Source organism: Fukomys damarensis, unplaced genomic scaffold (assembly GCF_012274545.1).
Source record: "Fukomys damarensis isolate Sample0158 unplaced genomic scaffold, DMR_v1.0_HiC HiC_scaffold_73650, whole genome shotgun sequence".
NCBI classification, from domain to species: domain Eukaryota; kingdom Metazoa; phylum Chordata; class Mammalia; order Rodentia; family Bathyergidae; genus Fukomys; species Fukomys damarensis.
The window spans coordinates 1383-20799 of record NW_022974562.1 but is presented as its reverse complement, the minus strand read 5'-3'; the positions used below and the strand labels follow the sequence as shown (position 1 = coordinate 20799).

Below are 19417 nucleotides of genomic sequence, written 5' to 3'. Positions count from 1 at the left end.
AGAAACTATTCGGTATTTACACATTTGTCCTGTTTATTTCACTTAAGAGTCTGGTTTCATGCACACGTAACTTTTAAAAGCCAAAATTAATACCATCTTGTAGGGTTTAGCTGGAACAATCAATTAATATTTATGGAATCAAAGTCTATGGAACAGAAGCCAGGGTAAGCCTGATTGATGTGAGATGCCTCTTGTCCAGCGTCTTCTTGCACAGCTGACGGGGAAACTGAAGGTCAGGAGACGACATCTTTTGATCGCCAGCTAGTTTATCTCTGCATAGCAACAGGATCCTTAATTCAGGCTTCAAATCTGAATTCATGTTATTTTCCCCCTCAACAAGCACTGTTTTTCCAACACAGCATTTGGAATTTCACTGGAATTTCAAGGGTCTCTCATTACAGCTTGGCCCCAGGGGGATGGCTATGTGCCAAGTTCTCCACCCACTTTGTGGTCACCCTCATGGCCACCACCACCATTACCATCAAGAAGTCAGGGCCTGACGCAGGCAAGAGTGAGTTGACACTAGGAAGATAGGGCTAGAGGCCACCGGAGGCAAGAAGCCTGGGACATGCGGCTATGGGGAGGGTGGGAGATGGAGTCCTGTTTCTTTTCCCAGAGTCCAACAGCTAGAGCTCTTGCTTCCTCCTGTCTTTGGCTCTTCAGTTTCCTCATCCTCTCATTGCTTATTCCTGCACCTGCATCTACCAGGCCCCCAGTGTATTCATTAGTTCGAAATAAACTTTTCTTTCCTGTTTCCTACGCTCCTCAGTTCCCTCTTGTCTCTTATTAAAGGCTTCAATTTCCTGCATCCTCCTCAGTCCACCTGGTATTTGCATGAGTCCCTCCCTTACTGTTTTCAGCTATAGAACACCAGGCTCTTAACTATCCAGTTCCAGACTTAATCTTACACTCTGTCACTCTTAATAAAATGCATCTATTCATTCATGCCTTTGAAAAACACATCTCCTGTGACTTCTGACTGCTCTTCTTATGGGATGGGTTCTCTGAGCAAGTCTGACTCCAAACTCTTTTCGATCTGGATGAGCTCCTCAAACTTCTGCTCCAGAACCCGAGCCTGCTGCCGAAGCTCTTCAGCCGACTCTGCCTTTGACCCCTCTTGCAAATGTTTGGAGTCTTGCACCAGGTTGTACACATCCATCAGAAGGAAGAGACCTGTAGCAGCTGCACCCATGATCCGGGCTCCTTTGGACATTGCTATAGCGGTGCCTCCAAAGGCTTTCTGTACCTGTTCACCTTTTCGGAAAAAGATTTTCCAAATCTTCATGAAGTGGCTAGAATTGTCCAGTAAGTGAGGGTTAACTCTGACTAGTTTCAAGGCATGGATGTTCCTCTTCATACTTTTCAGTGCATTGATACATCTTGCAGATTTGAGGATAACATTGAGTTCTGCCTGACCCACAGACTGTGCCGTCTCCTTTGCTCTGTCCTTGCTGTTTGTCACTAGGCACCTGGCTTCAGCTTTGGCTGATGACACTCTTGACTGGCCCAATATAGTGGTGGCAACACTAGTCATAGCAGCCATTGCTCCCAGCCCCATCCCAGTTGCTGAGAACAGCAAACTGCCCCCTGCTGTGACAGGTGCCAGAGCCAGACCCAGGATGCTTAGGACTCCAGAGACAGCTTGGGTAGAGCTGGTCATCACGTTGGAAATGGCGCACTTCCTGTGTATTTTGTCGATTTTGTCTGCAAGGGCATAGAGCTGGGCTATCTGCCTCTGAAGCTCCATTCTCATCTTAGCAAACTCATTCAAACTCTCTGTAGCCCACAGGTTTTCATCTGTGTCTTCTATACATTCATTTAGAGCTTCACGTAGTGCATCTGCCTCATCCCTATAACAGTAGATGTCAAATGATTAGGAAAGGCAATTTGTTTTTTTGTAAAATGAGATCCATAAAGTCTGTCCTGCATGAATCACAGAAAGCTTACTGTGAACCACATGGAAAGGGATTCTACAGGTGTACACAATTTTTCCTTCAGTGAAGAAGTGTGGCCATCAGAGGTGGTCTGTGGTTTTAGCCAATAAAAGTTTTTTTTGGGGGGGTACCGGGGATTGAACTTGGGTCCTTGCGCTTACAAGGCAGGCGGCAGAACCTCTGAGCTAAATCCCTGGCAATAAGAGAGTTGTTGAACAAAAGTCATCTTCAGATGCTCTTTAGTGGCAAGCAGTCCATAAAGTTGCCTCTCATTCAACTCAGCCTCACCACTACCAAAGAATCGATGGAGCAAGAACTCTGTGGGTAAACTCAGAAAAATGGGATTGGAGCAAAGATCTCCTTAGTTTAGAGAATTTTATTGGATAGTGAGAATTAACCTTTCTCGGAGAGAAATCTTCCCTTTTCCCTCAGCTACTAGGTAGAGATCAAGGAATGCCCTGCCTTCTAGGAATCTCTGTGCTTTCCTGGGAAGTTTGATCATAAGGCCATACATGTTGAGTATTTGTAGCACTAAAATTCTAAATTAGAGATGATATCACAGATGGAAAGTTTCACACTGCACCCCATGGCATGGGTCACTATAGAATGCAGCCCCACTGGAAGTATTTAATAAAATTATCTTCATATTATGTACGTAAAGTACAGAGAAGCATAATCACATTTTGTGTTTAGACTTTGGTCCCATTCTGAAGTTATTTTATTATGTGTCTGAAAATATTTCAAAATCAGAAAATACCCAGATTCAGAAACACTCCTGATCCCAAGCATTCCCCGTTAAGTTTGCTCAGCCCAAACAATGTGGTGTGCTCTGTGGGCTTTGGGATGTTTCTGACCTATATTGGAACTGGAAGCTAAAGGTACTGACCTCTGGAACGGGATGGCCGTAAGGACAGTATGTGATCCAGCCCCAACAGAAAGCCAGAACACCAAGGCATGGGGTGAAAAAGATGATTTCCTTGAGCAAAGTTTAGTTAGAGCCTTCTGAACCTCTTCTCAACTGGACATCAACCTTTCCCTTCCATGTCTGTACTTGTACAGCCTGGCCTTAGCAAGTCCTACCATCAGCTAGAGAGCACCCCACCCAACACCTGGCCAAGTTCCCATTCCTGACCTCTGATGTACTAGTCTTGACCTGCTTTAGTCCCATTGCATCAGTGTCAAAGAACCCCCTACTCTTTTTTGCATATGTATGGGTGTGTGTGTGTGTCACTGGGGACTGAACTCAGCTGCCCCACTGAGCAATATCTCCAGTCTTACATTTTACATTTTATTTAAGAGTCTTGCTAAGTTGCTAAGTTTTCTAGACTGGACTTGAACTCATGACCCTTCTGCCTCTGCCTCTCAGAGTGCTGGGATTACAGGCATGCACCACCATGTCTAGCTAAGAATCCCCTACTCTGGACACCCCTGTAATGATTTGCTCTCCAGTGCCTGTTGGCTCTAAATCCCCAGCTGTCTTTACTGCATCCAGAGTTGCTCCGTTTCCCCAGTGCAACTGTGCTGAATAAAGTCTTCCTCTTCCCACATGCGTCAGAATAACTTCTCTCACAGGCTTAGCCTCCTTGGTAGGCAATCCTCAATGTGAATAGTTACATAATAATACAGGGCCACACTGTCCAAAAGAAAATGGACGCTTCATGCTTGAAATCATCCCAGGATCTGTCCTACAGGTCTCTTTCTTTGGCTGATTTTAACCTCTGTCCTTTCTTCATGATAAATGGTAACTATGTCACAACCATCTTCGGCAAGCTCTGAGTCCCAGAGAATTGTCAGCCTTGTGGGTGGTTTAGGGAACTTCCCAAATTTGATGTCAAAAATAAGGCTGGTTTTGGATGGCTGGCTAACTCTGGATATGTATGATTAAAAAATATTTTTTAGAATTCAGAGCCAGAAAGGATTGTAAAGATTATTTCCTCTGCCACCTGCTCTCATTCCATGCCTGATCCCCTTTGCCCTTTCTGGCTGAAGATCATAGGGTCTGCTGCCCTGTTAGGCTTCCAAGCCAGTTGATTAGCTCCACCATGACTGTCCACCCACCTTACTACCTCCTGACTCCACACCTCACACTCCAACCTTTGGGACCTTACTGTCAGATGTCACCAGCCAAACTGACACCTTAGCTGGTGACACCTTCACATGGGCAAGTACCAATGCCATGCATGAAGTTGTTTGACATTGAGACCCCTCTGTATGAATTGCTAAGGTGGAAAACACCTGCATGTGGACAACGTACTAGAGGAAGGGGGAGACTTTTGAGTGTCCTTGGACTCTCTCCAATCACACAAAGCGGGTAGCCAATGGTTCTGACTTTGAAAGTGGACACTAAACCATGCTGCTCTCTGTTGGTCAGGACTCACACTACTATGCGGGGTTAGAAGAGGATCCCAAATGGCAACTGAGAACTGTCTAGCATCCATAGGTTGTGAAGGAAACAATTACCCACAGTCCCCTATGCCCATCAGGTATGAATCACAGCAAGGGGTAGGGAAGTCCTCTCCTCTACTCATGTGCTCTCTGCTGGGCTGATGCCCTCCCTATGCTTTATGCCTGCAACACCTACTTCCTCAGCTCTGGCTCCACCTCTGGCCCCAGCCTTCTCCTCCATCCTGAGCCCTCTCCACCTGTCCCCCGAGCCTTGGCTCTGACCCTGGTCTAAGTTTCATTTTTGGAGGGCCTCTGGGAGTGGTACTTGCACTTGTTCCCCACTTCTGCCCCACAGTCACTCCCAGGCCTTCATTGTGGTCCTGTCAGATTAAACTGTGGTTCCCACCGAACAGATGGCAATCCAAGTCTGCAAGGCGTGAGCCGTGTTTCCACTTAGCTCTGCCCACCTCCACTATGGCTGCTCTACTTCCTGGTCCACAGAAGGATCGTGATGCCTTTGTATAGCTCCTCAGATGGGGAGAAAAATGGCCAGATCTAGAATACACGGGAACAAGTGTGATTCCATCTAGATGTTAATGACTTGTCCTAAAGCAAGTCTTCTTGGCTCCCTTCTCTAAGGAGAAAACCCATGGCCCCACTCTCTTCCTACCTGGCCTTTTTACAGTTACCTTTGCTTGAACATCTGCTCTGTGTCAGCCATATCCTAAGCACTTTTTATGCATTATCTTGTTTTTCTCCCAATAAAATGCAATGGATGAAGAAACTAAGGCAGGAAGTGGTGAAAGAACTGGCAAGGGTCACGTAACTAGCAGACAGTAGATGTGATATTGCCCACTGTGGGTACCATGTCCTTTCAGCCCGAGGCCATCCACTCTCAAAATGACATGGAGGAAATATCCCACAGGGATTGTTGAGAAGGGACACCTCAAGCCCCACCACAGGAGACTTCTTGGAGGAGGTGTGTCTGTCCCAAGAAAACCAGTCCAGCAGGAGTTTGGGTGGCATAGCTGGGGATACCCATGGAGGTGATCTGGAAAAGTTAGTCATTGCCACAAAGGTGTCCCAGGTTCCATCGTGAGTCACCAGTAGCTGCAGATCCTCTCTGCTCACTGCTTCCTGGAGACGCTGAATGACAACCTCAAGGAATCTGTTGTTCTCTAGTTGAGAAAAGAGAATAAGTTTAGAAGACTGGTGGAGTCGATGGCTTTCAGTGTAAGGTGGTTACGTTTTTATCACCCAGAGCAACTCTCATATGAAGTATTTCTGATGGAATCAGTAGTGACTTGGACTGAGTTACTGTTTGTCCCTCAAATTCATGTTACAACTTTAATCCCAGTGAGTATATTCAAAGAAGTAATATCTGGGCTGGGGATTTAGTTCAATGGTGCCACCGTGTGTCTTGCAAGCACAAGATCCTGAGTTCGATCCCCATACCAAAAAAAGAAAAAAAAGTAATACTTTTATCTAAATTTCTGGTACTGAAATAAGTTTAGAATTTCAGATTTATTAAAATAATTTTTAATATCTGTGTTTAACTGATGTGTAACAATTGTATTTATTTATAGGTTACAGGATGATATTTTAGGGCTCCTAGCATATCATCAGCTCCAACATCATTCAAGTGGAGAATGTTCAAAATTCTATTACATATTTTGAAAATATAAAACTAAATAGAATTTTTAATCTTTTAGAAAGGGAATATGAAGGGCCAGGCGTTTGGCTCAGTGGTGCCACTGCCTGCTTCACAAGTGCAACGGCCTGAGTTTGATCCCAGGTACAAAAAAAAAAAAAAAAAAAAGAGAGGCAATTAGAAAGGGAATACGAGATACACACATTGTGTTACTTGCCAATCCTAGTTATCAAATGCATTAATATCTGAAGGTGAGACAAATAATGTAAAGCCATAAGTAGTCTCAATCCAGCAGAGGGCACAATTACTGAATAAGTGAATCACTCAAATAGTACTTGCTTGCAGGGATTTGCAGGTTTGGGATTGCAGTTACAGGTTTTAGTAAGCATATGTAGCTCGTTGTGTACTGACACGGTATAAATACGTATTTCTTAGAAGCATTACTCTTATTTCACAGAAGAAGAAAGTGAGACTCAGACAGGAAATGGCAGCTCAAAGCCAGAAAGTAGAAAGTGTGGAATTTGAATTGAGAGCTAACTCGTGAACAATTTTTTAAACCTATCTTTGAAAACTCATGTTTCAGACTACGGACTATGGACTAAAATTGTCATGAAAGAAAGATTTCTCCCGCTAATCCTGGGTCCTCTAAGACTGGCAGCAGAGGAGGATTCTTTAGGTGGGTAGTGATGGTGGCGATGGATCCTCGGCTCTGATCTTTGTGATCTTATGACAAGGACTTAGAGGCTGCCTTTGTTACAGCACTGACTCTTCACTTGGGCCTGCAGGTGTCCAAAGGGAAACCACAGCAGAGTGAACATTCAGCATCTGGGCCTCTACTTTGCATCTGTCTACTTTGCTCCGAGTCCTGCATTAGAGTCTTTTAGTGAGCGGAAACTACTCCTCAGGAAACAGGGCCTTTCTTATCGCTTTGGATTCACCTCGCCTAACCAATCAACCTAAGACAGCAATCAACCCGGACTGCATGACTGCTCATGCTTCTGTCCCTTCATCTGCACAATCTGGGAGCTCATGCCAGTACCTCTGGAGTCAGGGCTGAGGATCTTGGTCTTTTACCTTCCCGCTACAACTACACTGGTTATAGTTCTGCTGCTTTTCACCTTTACTTTTGCCATTTGACTTTTGGGCGAGTAGGTGGAACCGATTTTGGGAGATCCCCAGACTTGGGTCTCTGGTCAAGGACTCCAATAACAATTTCTCCATGTCTCAGGGCATCCTGCTCTAAGGTAGCACCTCTGACCTCAGCTGGCCCAGTCATTAAACATGAGAGAGTTTGCCCTAAAGAATCAATCAACTCCAGCCCTGCCTTAGGATCCCAGGCCGGCCACAAGCTCCTGGTTTCCAATCCTCCCTCTCTCCCTTGTTCTTCACCTGACTACTACTGACAGCAAAATTTGTCCTCCAGGGATGGTGAAGAATTGAAGAGCAGACATGGGTCCACGACACCTGAGCAAGGTGGGAATGAAAACAGGACTGAACGAAGGTGGTGTTGATTTGGGGGCTGGAAGGTCGTTTCCTTTTTGCTTCTGTTTCAGAGTTTTCTTTTCCATCAGATAATTGAAATCTGTCACAGCCTGGGGCAGATCCACCTAGTGAGTAGGTGCATTTATTGGCAGTGCAGGGCTGGTACCCTAACACATCTTGTGAGGGGCTTTCCATCTGGAACTAATAAGGTCAGGTAGGTGAGAAAGCCCACACTGCAGGAGGACTTATTATGTGACAGGCACCATCCTGGCCACATCCACGTGTTACACCTGATCCTTGCAAGACCACGGAAGGTACAGTTCTTATGTGACACGTGAGGAGCTCCAGGTCACACAGATGGAAGGGGGCAAAGGTCACAATGTGTCAAGTTCTGGGTCAGTCTGGGTCTCTTCCTGCTGAGCCCTGCAGGTCTGGAGCTGGAAGGAGGAGGCTGCTCATGCACAGCACCCCAGGGTCGGCCAGGAGCAGGGTGCAGGTGACATACAAGACCACCAGGTCACTGTCCCATCTTCTCCCCGCTCTTCTGTTTCCTATCCTCTTCCCACCTCCTCTGCTTTCCTTCACTTCCTCTTGAAGCAGTAGTTAGGAGGCACAGTGGGTAGGAAGTGAGCTTTTGGATCCTGGAGCTAGGAGTGGTCCTGGGAGGAAAACTCCCTCAACCTAGGATCCAGAGATTTCTGGTTTTGTCTTGGGGCTCCTCTCCTCCACCCTTGACTTCTCTGCAGGCTCCCTCAGCTTTGGAGGAACCACTTCAGTTGTGGGCTGTGAGCAGGAGCCCACCGTAGAAAAGGAAGCACAGATACCTGCAGAGGGTGCGCCGGCCATGACACCAGTAACATTGTCCTGGAGAGCTCTCTGGGATGTCCAGACTGGAAGAAAGGAGAAAACAATAAATTATAGGATGGAAAGGGAGCCATGTGGGGCAACCTTGAGCAGCAGCCAGGTGTCAGCTCTTCTGCAGTTCCCTCAGGGGTGCGGCAAAGGCCACAGCGGACTTCGCCTAGAGCGTTCTCCGACCATAGGGCTCTGCAGCTGCTGTTTAAGGAAAAGCTGTCATCCTGCCCCAGCTCGCTGTGCCCTCGCCCAAGCCAGTGCAGAGGCCTCGTGCCCTGTGAGGGAACAGGGAGAGGACAGAGGGATGAGGATGCCACTGGCTAACACAACCTCTTGATTTAGTGATAATGAAAGTTAAAAACTAAAGCACAATTTTTCAGGAAAAGGCTTTAATTAGAAAATTAGAGAGTGTTAAGGAATTTTAGCCTGAGTAGCTGACAAGATCAAGCAGACCTCTTAGCAAAAGGAGGTAAGAGAAAAGTAGGGAAAGGACTCCAGTTTGAGCAGCTGGGAAAGGTGCTCTGATGAATAGGGTCAGACCAGCAGCGCAGTCTCACAGCACGAAGCTAGTTTTTAAGATTAGCTGAGCTGTGTGGTCTCTGCAAAGCCAGGAACCCAGGTAATTACAAGTTCGGAGACTTCTACATGTTGGCTCTGGAAGCTGGCATGGTGAATGCTGATAATTGGATGTTCCTATAAATCCTAAAAACTAGTTACTCTTCTCGGTCTTAAAGAGTATGAGATAGGCCAAGTAAATTTAGAGCTAATAAACTTTGCTTTGCCAAATTTTTCTAAATGATTGACACACAGAGCTGAGCAGGATCTGCCTCAGACTTTTAAGATAATAAGGGAGACAAAAAAAACTAGTTTCTTTATCACCTGTTACCTATTTTTATTTCTTCTATCATATCTCAAAGAGATGGCCAACTCTCTTGAAACAACAGCAGCCACTCACAAAACAGATGGGAAGAAATTCTGGCAAGTACCTGGGGTTGTGTGTTAATGAGAACAGCTAGTGTTCATTGAGGGTCTGTGATGCACATACATTTTATTCCATGATCACAGACATTCCATGCGGTGAGCGCCATTTTAGCTCCCATTTTAAAGGAGAAGAAACTATCAGGAAAGTCAAGTAACATGCCCACATTTTCATAGTAGTGGTGAGCCAGGACTTGAACTAAGTTTTTCTGAGTCAAATCCTATATGTATTGTAATTATGCTCCACTTCCTTCAATACAAAAATTGTCCACATATATATATTCCCATTCTGAATTAAACTCTTGTACCTTATGCCCAAGGCCCCGTCTCAGTAGGTTTTCTGGTGCCCCTCATGGTTCCTGAGGCCTGCACCTCATTGCTCCTGCAACAGTCCTCCTACGAGACGTTTCATCTCATGAGGGCCTGGAGTCCTGCCAGTCCCTGGCTCTGCTGTGGGCTGCCCTGTCCTCTCTGCTGTCCTCCGCTACCTGTTGGATCTTTAGTTGTTTCTTCTTCTGTATTTCAGTAATAGTTGAATGAACACTCTCCTTGTGTAAAACTTTGCCTGCTTTCAAGAATTTTCTGGAAGTAGAATGACTGGGTCAGAAGACATCAACATTTAAACACAGGCTGTACATGAAACATTATTCTTTTAGCCTTACTAGTTCCTAGTAGTTGTTAAATGCGAAGATAAACCTTAAAGATGTGGGTGTGTTCTTTTCTCTTTATTTATGTGCTTGCTTATAAGTGTTCAGCAAGAGCAGCCCCTGACATGCAAGTTGGTTTGAACTCTCTGTGAGGCCACATTATTCTTTTACTGGACATAAATGATCTCATGGACTACCCGTCTCAGACAACTTTGCCCTGAGTCCGTGAGAAAATAACAAAATCAGGTCCGTGTGATAATTTACCTAGGCACAGATAAAAACAAAGTCTGTGTGCCACACACAAAATACCAAATGCTCTCTGTTGTGGTTTGAATGTGTCCCATAAATTCCACTTATTGTAAATTAATCAGCTTATAAAGTGCTGGTGTGTGAGCTGGGCCTTTGGGTGGTAATGAGGACTCGATGAGGTCGTGAGGGTGGGGCACTGGGATGGAACTAATAGACTCATGAGAAGAGAAAGAGGGACCTGAATGAATCATGGTTGCTCTGCATCACTGTGAGATGCCCTCCACCATGCCATGATGCAGAAAGGGCTTTAGCAGAAGCTGAGGCAGACATCAGTGCCACGGTCTGACTTCTCGGTCTACAGAACAATAAGCTAAATAAACCTCCGTTCCTTCTAGGTTTCCTGGACTTGGGTATTTTGTTATAGACACAGAAACAGACGGAGTCATACAGTCTTGGATACAAAGACTGTTGCATCGCCCCAAATACAGCTTTATCCTCATTCTGACCTTGGAAAGTTCCATAGTGACCACGGGCTGGGAGACACTGCTTGATAGACATGCACGGTGTCTGCTTAGTGAGGAGGAATGAAAAAGCCTAGGCAGCTATGAAGGGTCCCTGTCAGATATCCCCAAAGTGGAGATGGCTCCCAGCACTTTCCCTTAACTTTCCATTAACTGCCATTCCCAGGCAGATCCATTTCTAGCTGCTGGTTTTGTTCTCTGACTTGATTTAAACAGCACCGTGTTCCCAAGGCCCTGGATCTGTCCACTAGTACAGAAGCCACTCCCCTCACTTTTGCACTGGCTACCTCTCATCTCAGGCACTGGACATTGGGGTCTGACTCCTGGGCCATCTTATAGGAACTATATCCAAGTTGCAGGAATGAATTTGCTAGCAATTATTTCAGAAGAAAGACCTCAATAAAGTTTTTAGCATCAATTGCTCTTTGTAGACTTAAAAAAAAAAGCTCTAATTTGAGAGGTCACATGATTAGTTCTCCCCTTGTCATTTCATTAGTCTCCCACTGGCTTTGCTCTGGATAATGTCACTGCCATGTGGATTATTATGACTACAGTTTCCTAGGTAACTTTTCAGGGACTTGAAGGCTGTTTCTTCTAAAAACACTGAGCCTTCACCTGGGTCTCCAGATGTCTAATAGGTAGCTAGAACAGGATGAGAAGGTTTGGCATCTCTGCCCCTATACCATGTCTGTCCCCACTACTATGTTAGCCTTTGGGTCAGATGCTACCCAGATCTTCATGTAGGCATCACTTGGGAAATGTTTTGACCAGAACTATAATCCAATATTAACTTGCCTTAGACTCGCTTAACCTCTCTCCTCTTGCTTCAAGGTTAAAGACACCTAGCAGCTTACCATGACCAGAAACACCAAGACCATGAAAGAGATGGCCCATCGGTTCTTGGAAGAGCTCTAACTATTCCCTAAAAGAACATTAATATCCCTCCTCTTCATTAGTCTGTCTCCCTCATTATTCCTACCCTATATCCCTGATGACCAGATACCTCCAGGTTGAGAATTTCATTTGTAAGCAAAGCTCCCACTTCTTTTTTTCCCAACGCATGTCTCCAGGTTTTCCCGTGAGGTAACTGCCAGACCTGGGCTCTGTAACACAGTGACTGGGAGCCTCATTTCTCACCTATATGACACAAGGGAAAGTTGGCTAAGAGGTTTCTGTAGGGCTTATTGCTTTAAGGGACAGATGTGGCAGAGGAACTGACTGCCCATTCCACCTTCTTCCTACTTTGAATGTTGCATGACCCCTGAGACAGGGGAGCCTTTTGAGATCATGAGCTATGAAGACCATGACTCAACCCAGAGACCTGGGCAAGCAGAAGGTGTGGGGTTTGGGGTGACTGCAGACATTTGCCACTGAGTCTGCGCCCTGTCTTATCCTTCTTCATTACTATTTGCCTCAGTCTGACCATCAGCTGGGTGCTGATGTGGGCAGTGCTGCTTCCTGCCTGAATGGGACACGCTGAGCCAGTGATGCCTGAGCCTGCCAAATGCTCAATTCCCGAAGAGACTGTTAGTGAAGGGAAAGGGAGGAGCTGAGGGGAGGGCCAGATTGCACCAGAATGCTGTGCTCCTGGCCAACTTCACAGCCCAGGCAGGGAGCCCTCCTTTGCTTATCAGCTGTGTAGTGGGTTCTCCAGATGTAACTGAGCAGAGCCTCTCCTTTCCAGTGGCTGCAGGGCACCACTCCTCCAACCCCACCCCACTTCAAGGGGTTAAGACAGACAGTACCCTCTTTCTCAGTAATCTTTAATGACGTGTTGGAGTCAAGTTCAAGGGCCTGAACCCAGCACCCAAGCTCTCCTGCTTGCTGCAGCTTCTCTTTCCTTGTCTCTCCCTCCCAGCATGCATCTCGGTTCCAGGCCTCTTCCGGGACCATGATCTGTACTCTCAGTCTCCAGCCTTTGCTGGGACTGCACCCTCCCCTGGACACTTTCCCGCCAAGCCCAGTTCATATACCACCTTGTGCCTGCTGGCTTCTCCAAGCCCTCCTGAGCTGACCTGGACTGTGCAGACTCCTGCGTCCTTCCATCTGTGTGGTGCTTCTGTGGGCGCTCGTCCCTCCAGGAGTCTCAGCACACACAGCAGAGGTCCTGTTGTTATCTCTGCTCCTCCCCCGCTGGGGCACAGAGGACCAACCAGCTGACCTCTGCTTTCTATCCAACCCTGCCCCAAACTTGGACTATAGGAGGAATTCTCTGGATTCAGGAGCCCCAGCCTCTGGGAACATAGTCCAGGTTTACCCTCCCTCCTGGCCGAGTAATTTTATTGGCTTTCCTTTTCTGCCTCCATAAAAAGCCCTTTCCAGCAAAGAACAAACAAGACTTTGGCCTAGATTTCAAACAAATTACCCCATAAGCTGATTTTATGTACTTTTGCTAGTTCTATCAGATTCTGAAAGTTTCTGTTTATTTCTTCAGGTCCCCTTCCTGCAGTCTTAATGTTTTTAGGAGAGGAGAATTAAAAAAAAGTTTTCAAAATCACAGAACCCAACCACAGCCTGAAGAGTAGTGGGCTTTGAACATCACCTTGCGAAGCTCCCTATCCCAAGTGATTCCCAGGGACAGGCAGATCTGAGGCTCCGCTCCCAACCACCCTGGTGTAAAGGATCCCAGAGCTTTAGAAGATGACCAGCAATCCCATCCTTCTTCAAAATGTGCCCCAGGGGTGGTCTGGGAACAGCCCAGGCCTCTCTCCAACAGGCAGAGGAGTAAGAGTATGCAAGGGTGTGAGGTGGTATTCAGAGTGGCTTTGTTCTTAATACCAAAAAGGAAGGAAATAACAACTGTCCAGCCCTAAGGGAGTAGCTAGGGAAATCCGAGCCCGTTTACACTAAAGAGTCCTGTATATGCCACCTGTAAACAGAACAGGAAGGAGCAGCCTGTGATGAAGTTCCCTTGGAGGCCTAAAATGGGGCTTAACAGGCAGAGGAGTAAGAGTATGCAAGGGTGTGAGGTGGTATTCAGAGTGGCTTTGTTCTTAATACCAAAAAGGAAGGAAATAACAACTGTCCAGCCCTAAGGGAGTAGCTAGGGAAATCCGAGCCCGTTTACACTAAAGAGTCCTGTATATGCCACCTGTAAACAGAACAGGAAGGAGCAGCCTGTGATGAAGTTCCCTTGGAGGCCTGGAAAATGGGGCTGGAAACTCCGGCTCTGTGGAGCTGAGTCTGCTGCCCAGGTGTGAGCGTGCATGTGTATGCGTGCCTACGTGTATATGTGCACTCACACGCCCTTGTGCCCATGTATTGGCACATGCAAGGTTTAAATTTTGCTGGTTGTCAACATTTATTCTGTAATTTGTCACCACTTTATTCCAAGTGTTCAGAAATTCTGGAATCTGGCGAGCTGGGTCTACACTTTCCAAGCCGAGCATCACTTGGCCTGAGAAGCCAGCACAGGCTTCCTGTCCAACCCACATCCAGCGTCCCTAGGGCATCAAGCATCTCAGTGCTTGCTGTCCCTTCTCCTACTGCACCTCATCCATTCTTTCCCAGAGGTGGTAAACAGGCTGTGCAGGGCTGGAATCCTAAGTCCATGCATTGGATGCAAAAAAAAGGGGAGTCAGAGAGAGGAGTGACTTGCCTAACACCAGACAGAGCACAAGCTTCTGACTCCAGGGCTGAAATACAAACAGTGACAATGACCATCGAAAAGTTTATACTCTGTCTCTTCTTCTGCAAACAGAGGCCACCCTGACATGTCTACTTTGTGAACTTTGATCTCAGGGTTACAAAAGCCGAGTTGGTGCTGAGGACACCATTCTGAAACCTTTCTCTCAGTCCCCACGTCTGGGCACCTTTCCTGTTTCAAAACACAGGATGGCCTCTGCCTTTTTCTCCCTCCTTCACAGGTCAAAGAACCAGGTGAGCCTCAAGGGGTACAGATTGCTGCCTTCCTGGTCAACCTCTTTCCCAGGTGTGCTGAGCAGGTCAGCCCCTTCCCGGGGCCTCAGTTTCCCCACAGTGTAGGTGCTAGAACACAGGGTGGGGAGACAACCTACGGACTCCCTGGACCTCTAAAGAAGACCTTTGCCTCCATCAGGCCTCCACAGCAGCACCCTGGGGTCAGCCTCAGGGTGGCCAGGCTGCAAGGACAAGTGGGCTTTTTGTTCCTTGCCTCCTTCTACCTGCTTTGGTTCCTCCACATCTCCTAAAGTCGTGGCCACTGCTACATCCACCTTTCCTTCACACCATGTCTCATGCAGACTGAGCTGAGCCCAAGGAGCTTGGTGAGTCCCTTTCAGTGGTATCCGCCTGTGTTCTGTTTAGAGTACAGGAGGAGGGGAGCAGTCAGACGCAGACCTGGTGCAGATCCAGGTTCCGCTGCTGCTTACCTGTGTAAGGTGACATCACAAGAAAAGTTACCCAGGATGTCTGCAGCTGAATCAGGAGGCTTGAGCAAAAGTTTTGGTCCATACGCAATATTCTCCTGCTGAGATGATCCTACTCCAACTGGGAAGCAGCCCTGACAATGCTTCAGAAAGATTCGCCAGACAACACCAGCATCACTTAGCAGAGAGGTCAGCAGCCGCGTCACCTGCCCACGGCCTCCACCCCTGCCCTGGCATGGTGGGCTTGACTCACACACACTGGATGCTCCTGCTGTGCTCCAAAACAGGGACCCCACCTATTGCCTTCCCTTTCTATGGGGGCCATTAGAAGGGAAAAGGATCTTCTGCCTCAGCGTGTGACATGTGGCTTCTGAAGTCATCAGAGCGGGGAGCGGAGAGAAATTCCTAGACCTTCCAGCAATTGGTAGGGGAGCTCCTGGCGCGCTTACGACAAGTCAGAAGGGCAGGCACTGGTCATGAGCATTTGTAGCCAGGACACCAACTTCACTCTCAGAACAATCCCACGTACGTATATACAGATGAGGAAGTCACCCTTGAGTAACCATTGCCTATTTCAGGAAGGTTTAGATCTAAGTATTGTAATGGCAAAATCGAAGCCGTAATGCTAACGTTCTCGTTTAAAATCAAAATAAATGTGCACTTAATTTTAACGTATGAGTAATGTCCATGGGAATCTGACACATTTGCAGAACAAACGGAGCAGAATCTAATATTTAAAAGGTCATCAATTAGTGTTCATGTATGAAGTTGAGTTGAAAGGCTCTTTGCTAAACACTAAGGAGGAAGACTGTGAAGACATTCTTTGAAGACTCCTCGGGAGGTCCTGGCAGTTTCAATCACTCACATGGACACCAAATCAAGAGCATGTCATTGCATTTTTGCCCCCTCCCTCTCTTCATCCCTTTTCTTGGTCCTTTAGTTGTGCTCTAGAATCACTTTGATGGTGAGCCTTACCTCTGGCCCCGCCTTTGGTGACCCCAGCCTACTCCAGGATCCTCTGGACAGGACAAACTCGGGGGCTTTGTGCTCAGGGTAATGGGAAGCCATTGCAGAATGAATGGCTATATCAGTTTGGGGAGTGACCAGGGGAAAGGGTGGTGGGACAAGTAAGAGCATTCTGGGGAGCTCTCGCAGCAATCTAGGTGAAAGCATGAGGGCAGCTTGAATGAGGATGTTTGCTGTCGGCTGTCTCTGTAATTTCCCCTCCGACCCTCTTAGCCACCTACCCACAGGTCCTTCTAATTCTCAAAAACCTGATGTGCTCCCTGTGAGGCCCGCGCCCTGGCTGCGGATAGGAATAGACCTGTGTTCAGCCTCAGCCAGAAATGAGCGGCTTCACTCAGGTGTCCAGTGGTGCTGCAGGTGCCAGCGTCTGAGGGAAAGGACTGGCTGGGGAGAGGGAGTCAGGGACTGAGCAGGAAGGAAATGGAGGACTTGCTTCCTGAGGCCATGGAGAAGGTTTGTGAGGAAGGGAAGCACCGAAGGGAAGCACCGACAGGCCAGCCTGTCAGTCCGCACAACAAAGACTCAGCATGTGGGTACAGAGATCCAGCTCGCCCTGAACAGTTACCCTGAGGTCTCAGCAGCATGATTTCCCCACCCAGAGGAACCCTGGGCTTCTTTTCCCCACAAAGTCTCCCAGCATACTATAGATAAACACAACCCTTAGAAGGATGTGTGGGGCCTTTCTCCCCGATCCTGGTGACATTAGTTCCAGGGATTTACCTGAGGTCTTTGATGTTAGCCTGAGGCAAAGTGAGGTGAGCTCTGGCTTGGATGAAGTCACCTTTTTCTTGACTACTATACAAAGCCCTCCTCAGACCCAAGTTGTGATGAAGCACTGGGCTTGCTGTTGCCCTGGACCATGTTTTCCCTGCAGGTCCCCAGGAAAAACTACACTCTGTGAAATCTGGATTTTTAAATGTTTTTCCTCAGTTTCATGAAATCTTATGTCTTAGTGTTGCCATTTGGTTATTGGGCCAGTAGCTGGACCAGATCGTTGGGATTCTCAGCCTCTGGCACAGGATTCTGGCAGCAATCTAGCCACGTCTCGGGGAACAGAAACCCTCAGTGGCACCTCTAACCCCGGGTTGCCCATTTATTAAATGAGGGAGTTTGTCTTGAGGAGTCCACCAGCCCCAGACCTGCCTTGAATCCCAGGCCTACTGGAGCTCCTGGCTTCCAGTCGTCCCCCTCCCTTATTCTTCGGCATGACTACTAGCAGCACAATTTGCTCTCCCGGGCTGGTGAAGGATTGAGGAAGGGACTTGGTTTCAAGGCATCTGAGCAACAGGAAGAAAACAAAACTAAGGGAAATGCTATTGATTTGAATAGTGGAGGGCTTTCTTTCTTTCCTTTCTTTCTTCCCTTCCTTCCTTTCAGTACTAAGGTTTGAACCCAGGGGTGCTCAACCAGCGAGCTACATTTTCACCCCTTTTTGTTTATTTTCATTTTGAGAGTGCCTTATTAAGTTGCTCGGGTGGGATTCTAACTTGCGGTCCTCCTGCCTCAGCTTGTCCAAGTGCTGGGATAACCTGTGTGGACCACTGTAGCTGGTGCACACTTTTATTTTTCATGAGATAATTGGAATCAGTCCCTGCCTGAAGCAGTCACGCCTGCTAAGCAGGTACACGTCACTGGCAGTGCAGGCCAGGTGCCCACACACAGCCTTAAATGTGACATTGATGTTGGAAGGCATTTCCACCGGAAACTAACAGGCTCCAGGCAGAGGAGAAACCCACACTCAGGAAGGACATATGACGTGACAGGCACTGGCCTGGCAAAATCCACACGTTATACTCGATCGTCACAACAATCTGGGAGACATTGTTCTCATGTGACAGGCGAGGAGAGAGGAGGGGCTCCAGGTCACACTATTGGGAGGCGTCCAAGGTCACACTGGGGTCAGTTAAGAGGCACAATGGGCCGCTCTTCCTGCCAAACTACCCAGATCTTTGGCTCCTACAAGGTAGAAGCTGGAGGAAGTGGTCTCCTCATGGGCAGGGCCCTAAGGAAAGTCAGGGCCCCAAGGAAAGGCAGGAGCAGGGTGCTGGCAACAGGTAGAAGGAGCCTCCAGGTCAAGATCAGATTCTCTCCCAGGCTTTCTGCTTCCTGTCCCCTTCTCTCTTCACCCCATCCCATCACTTTCTATGCTACCCTCGCCTGAGGTCTGTCAGCGTCCACCTGAGGCCTTGGCTAGGAGGCCTCGGGAAAGGAAGTGAGCACCTCAGCTCTGTCCCTGAGAAGAGGACCAAGCAGGGGACCCACACTCGGGGTCAGTGGACCCAGGGGCCCACTTTGGGCTCCCCTTTCTCTGTGTTTGACATTCCCACAGAACAGCTCAGCCTCGGAGCTGCCACTTCACTTTTAGGTCAGCAGCGGGAACCTACCAAAGAGGAAACACACGTACCTGGGGAGAGTGCGTGGGACATCGTTCCGCAGCAGTATCTCTGAGAGGATTTCCTTATGACGTGCCAGGCTGTCCACGCTGGAAGGGAGGAGGACACGACTGTGAGATGGAAGGGGAGGCAGCTGAGGAAACAGTGAGCAGCCACGGGGACTGAAATTCCCTCAGATGGCAGCAAAGGCCACCACGGTCTTCGGCCGGTCTTCTCTGTCCACTGAGTCTGCAACTCCCATCTAACGAAAGGCTGTCATTGAGCTCGAGCTCCCTCTCCCCTCACCCCAGTCAAGGCAGAGGCCTTGTGTCCTGTGAGAGCACAGGGAGAAGACAATGGGGTGAGACATAACTATACAGAAACAATAAAGTCCACCCAGGGAAGGAATGTTCTGGCAAGTACCTGGGGTGGGAATGTCTGTGCATAAATGGCTAGTACTTGTGGAATGTCGATGAAAGGCAGGCTGCTTACACGCCACTCATTACAGGATTATACACACTCCGTGGAGTGAGAACCTATGTTCCCTCTTAAAGTAGATAGAGCCACCATGGGTGACAGGTAAGGTATCCATATTTACAGAAGTGCTGGGGCCAGGACTTGAACCCATCACCTTCTGACCAAACCCCATGTTTCCTACGATCATACTCCACTCCCTTGAATACACAAAATATTTTTATGTGTTATAGGCTCATTATTAATGACTCTTCTCATTTTGTATTCACATCTTGTACCCAGTGCCCAAGTCCCTGTCTTGGGAAATTTACCATTGCTCTCTGTGTTTTCCTAAAGCCCACAGCCTTTGAGCTTTAGCAATGTCCTTCATCCTACAAAGGTCGTAAGTCCCATCCTCCCCTGGCCCTGCTGTGGGTTGCCCAGTCTCCTCTGCTTTTCTTCCCTCACTGCTGTACCTTAAGTTGTTTCTCATCCTTCATGTAAATAATCATGTGGAG

General features: G+C 47.7%; 1 protein-coding gene across 4 annotated transcripts; it reads right to left on the bottom strand.

The window, feature by feature from the left end:
* Nucleotides 1–926: 926 nt before the first annotated feature.
* On the bottom strand, nt 927–18589 carry LOC104865965 (apolipoprotein L3). 4 transcript variants are annotated; one of them, XM_010629761.3, is made up of 4 exons: nt 18479–18589; nt 8277–8342; nt 5371–5497; nt 927–1850 (listed from the first exon to the last, which is right to left on the bottom strand). In XM_010629761.3, exons 1-4 carry the CDS (start codon nt 18498–18500, stop codon nt 989–991), a joined length of 1077 nt encoding a protein of 358 aa, XP_010628063.3. In that variant the 5' UTR covers nt 18501–18589; the 3' UTR covers nt 927–988. The 4 variants fall into 4 exon arrangements, with proteins under 4 accessions (XP_010628063.3, XP_033616572.1, XP_033616573.1 ...); XM_033760681.1 differs by lacking the exon at nt 18479–18589 and adding an exon at nt 12679–12911; XM_033760682.1 differs by lacking the exon at nt 18479–18589 and adding an exon at nt 12718–12911.
* Between the last annotated feature and the right edge of the window lie 828 nt (nt 18590–19417).

What these genes read in the sequence shown, in the direction of transcription:
- LOC104865965 (XM_033760681.1), bottom strand. Translation starts at nt 12,748, where the DNA reads ATGGAAGGACGCAGGAGTCTGCACAGTCCAGGTCAGCTCAGGAGGGCT. An exon ending in GAGAAGCCAGCAGGCACAAG is followed by an intron (nt 8,343 to 12,678) that starts GTGGTATATGAA and finishes CCTTTCTTCCAG; the next exon opens with TCTGGACATCCCAGAGAGCT. An exon ending in GCAATGACTAACTTTTCCAG is followed by an intron (nt 1,851 to 5,370) that starts ATCACCTCCATG and finishes CTACTGTTATAG; the next exon opens with GGATGAGGCAGATGCACTAC.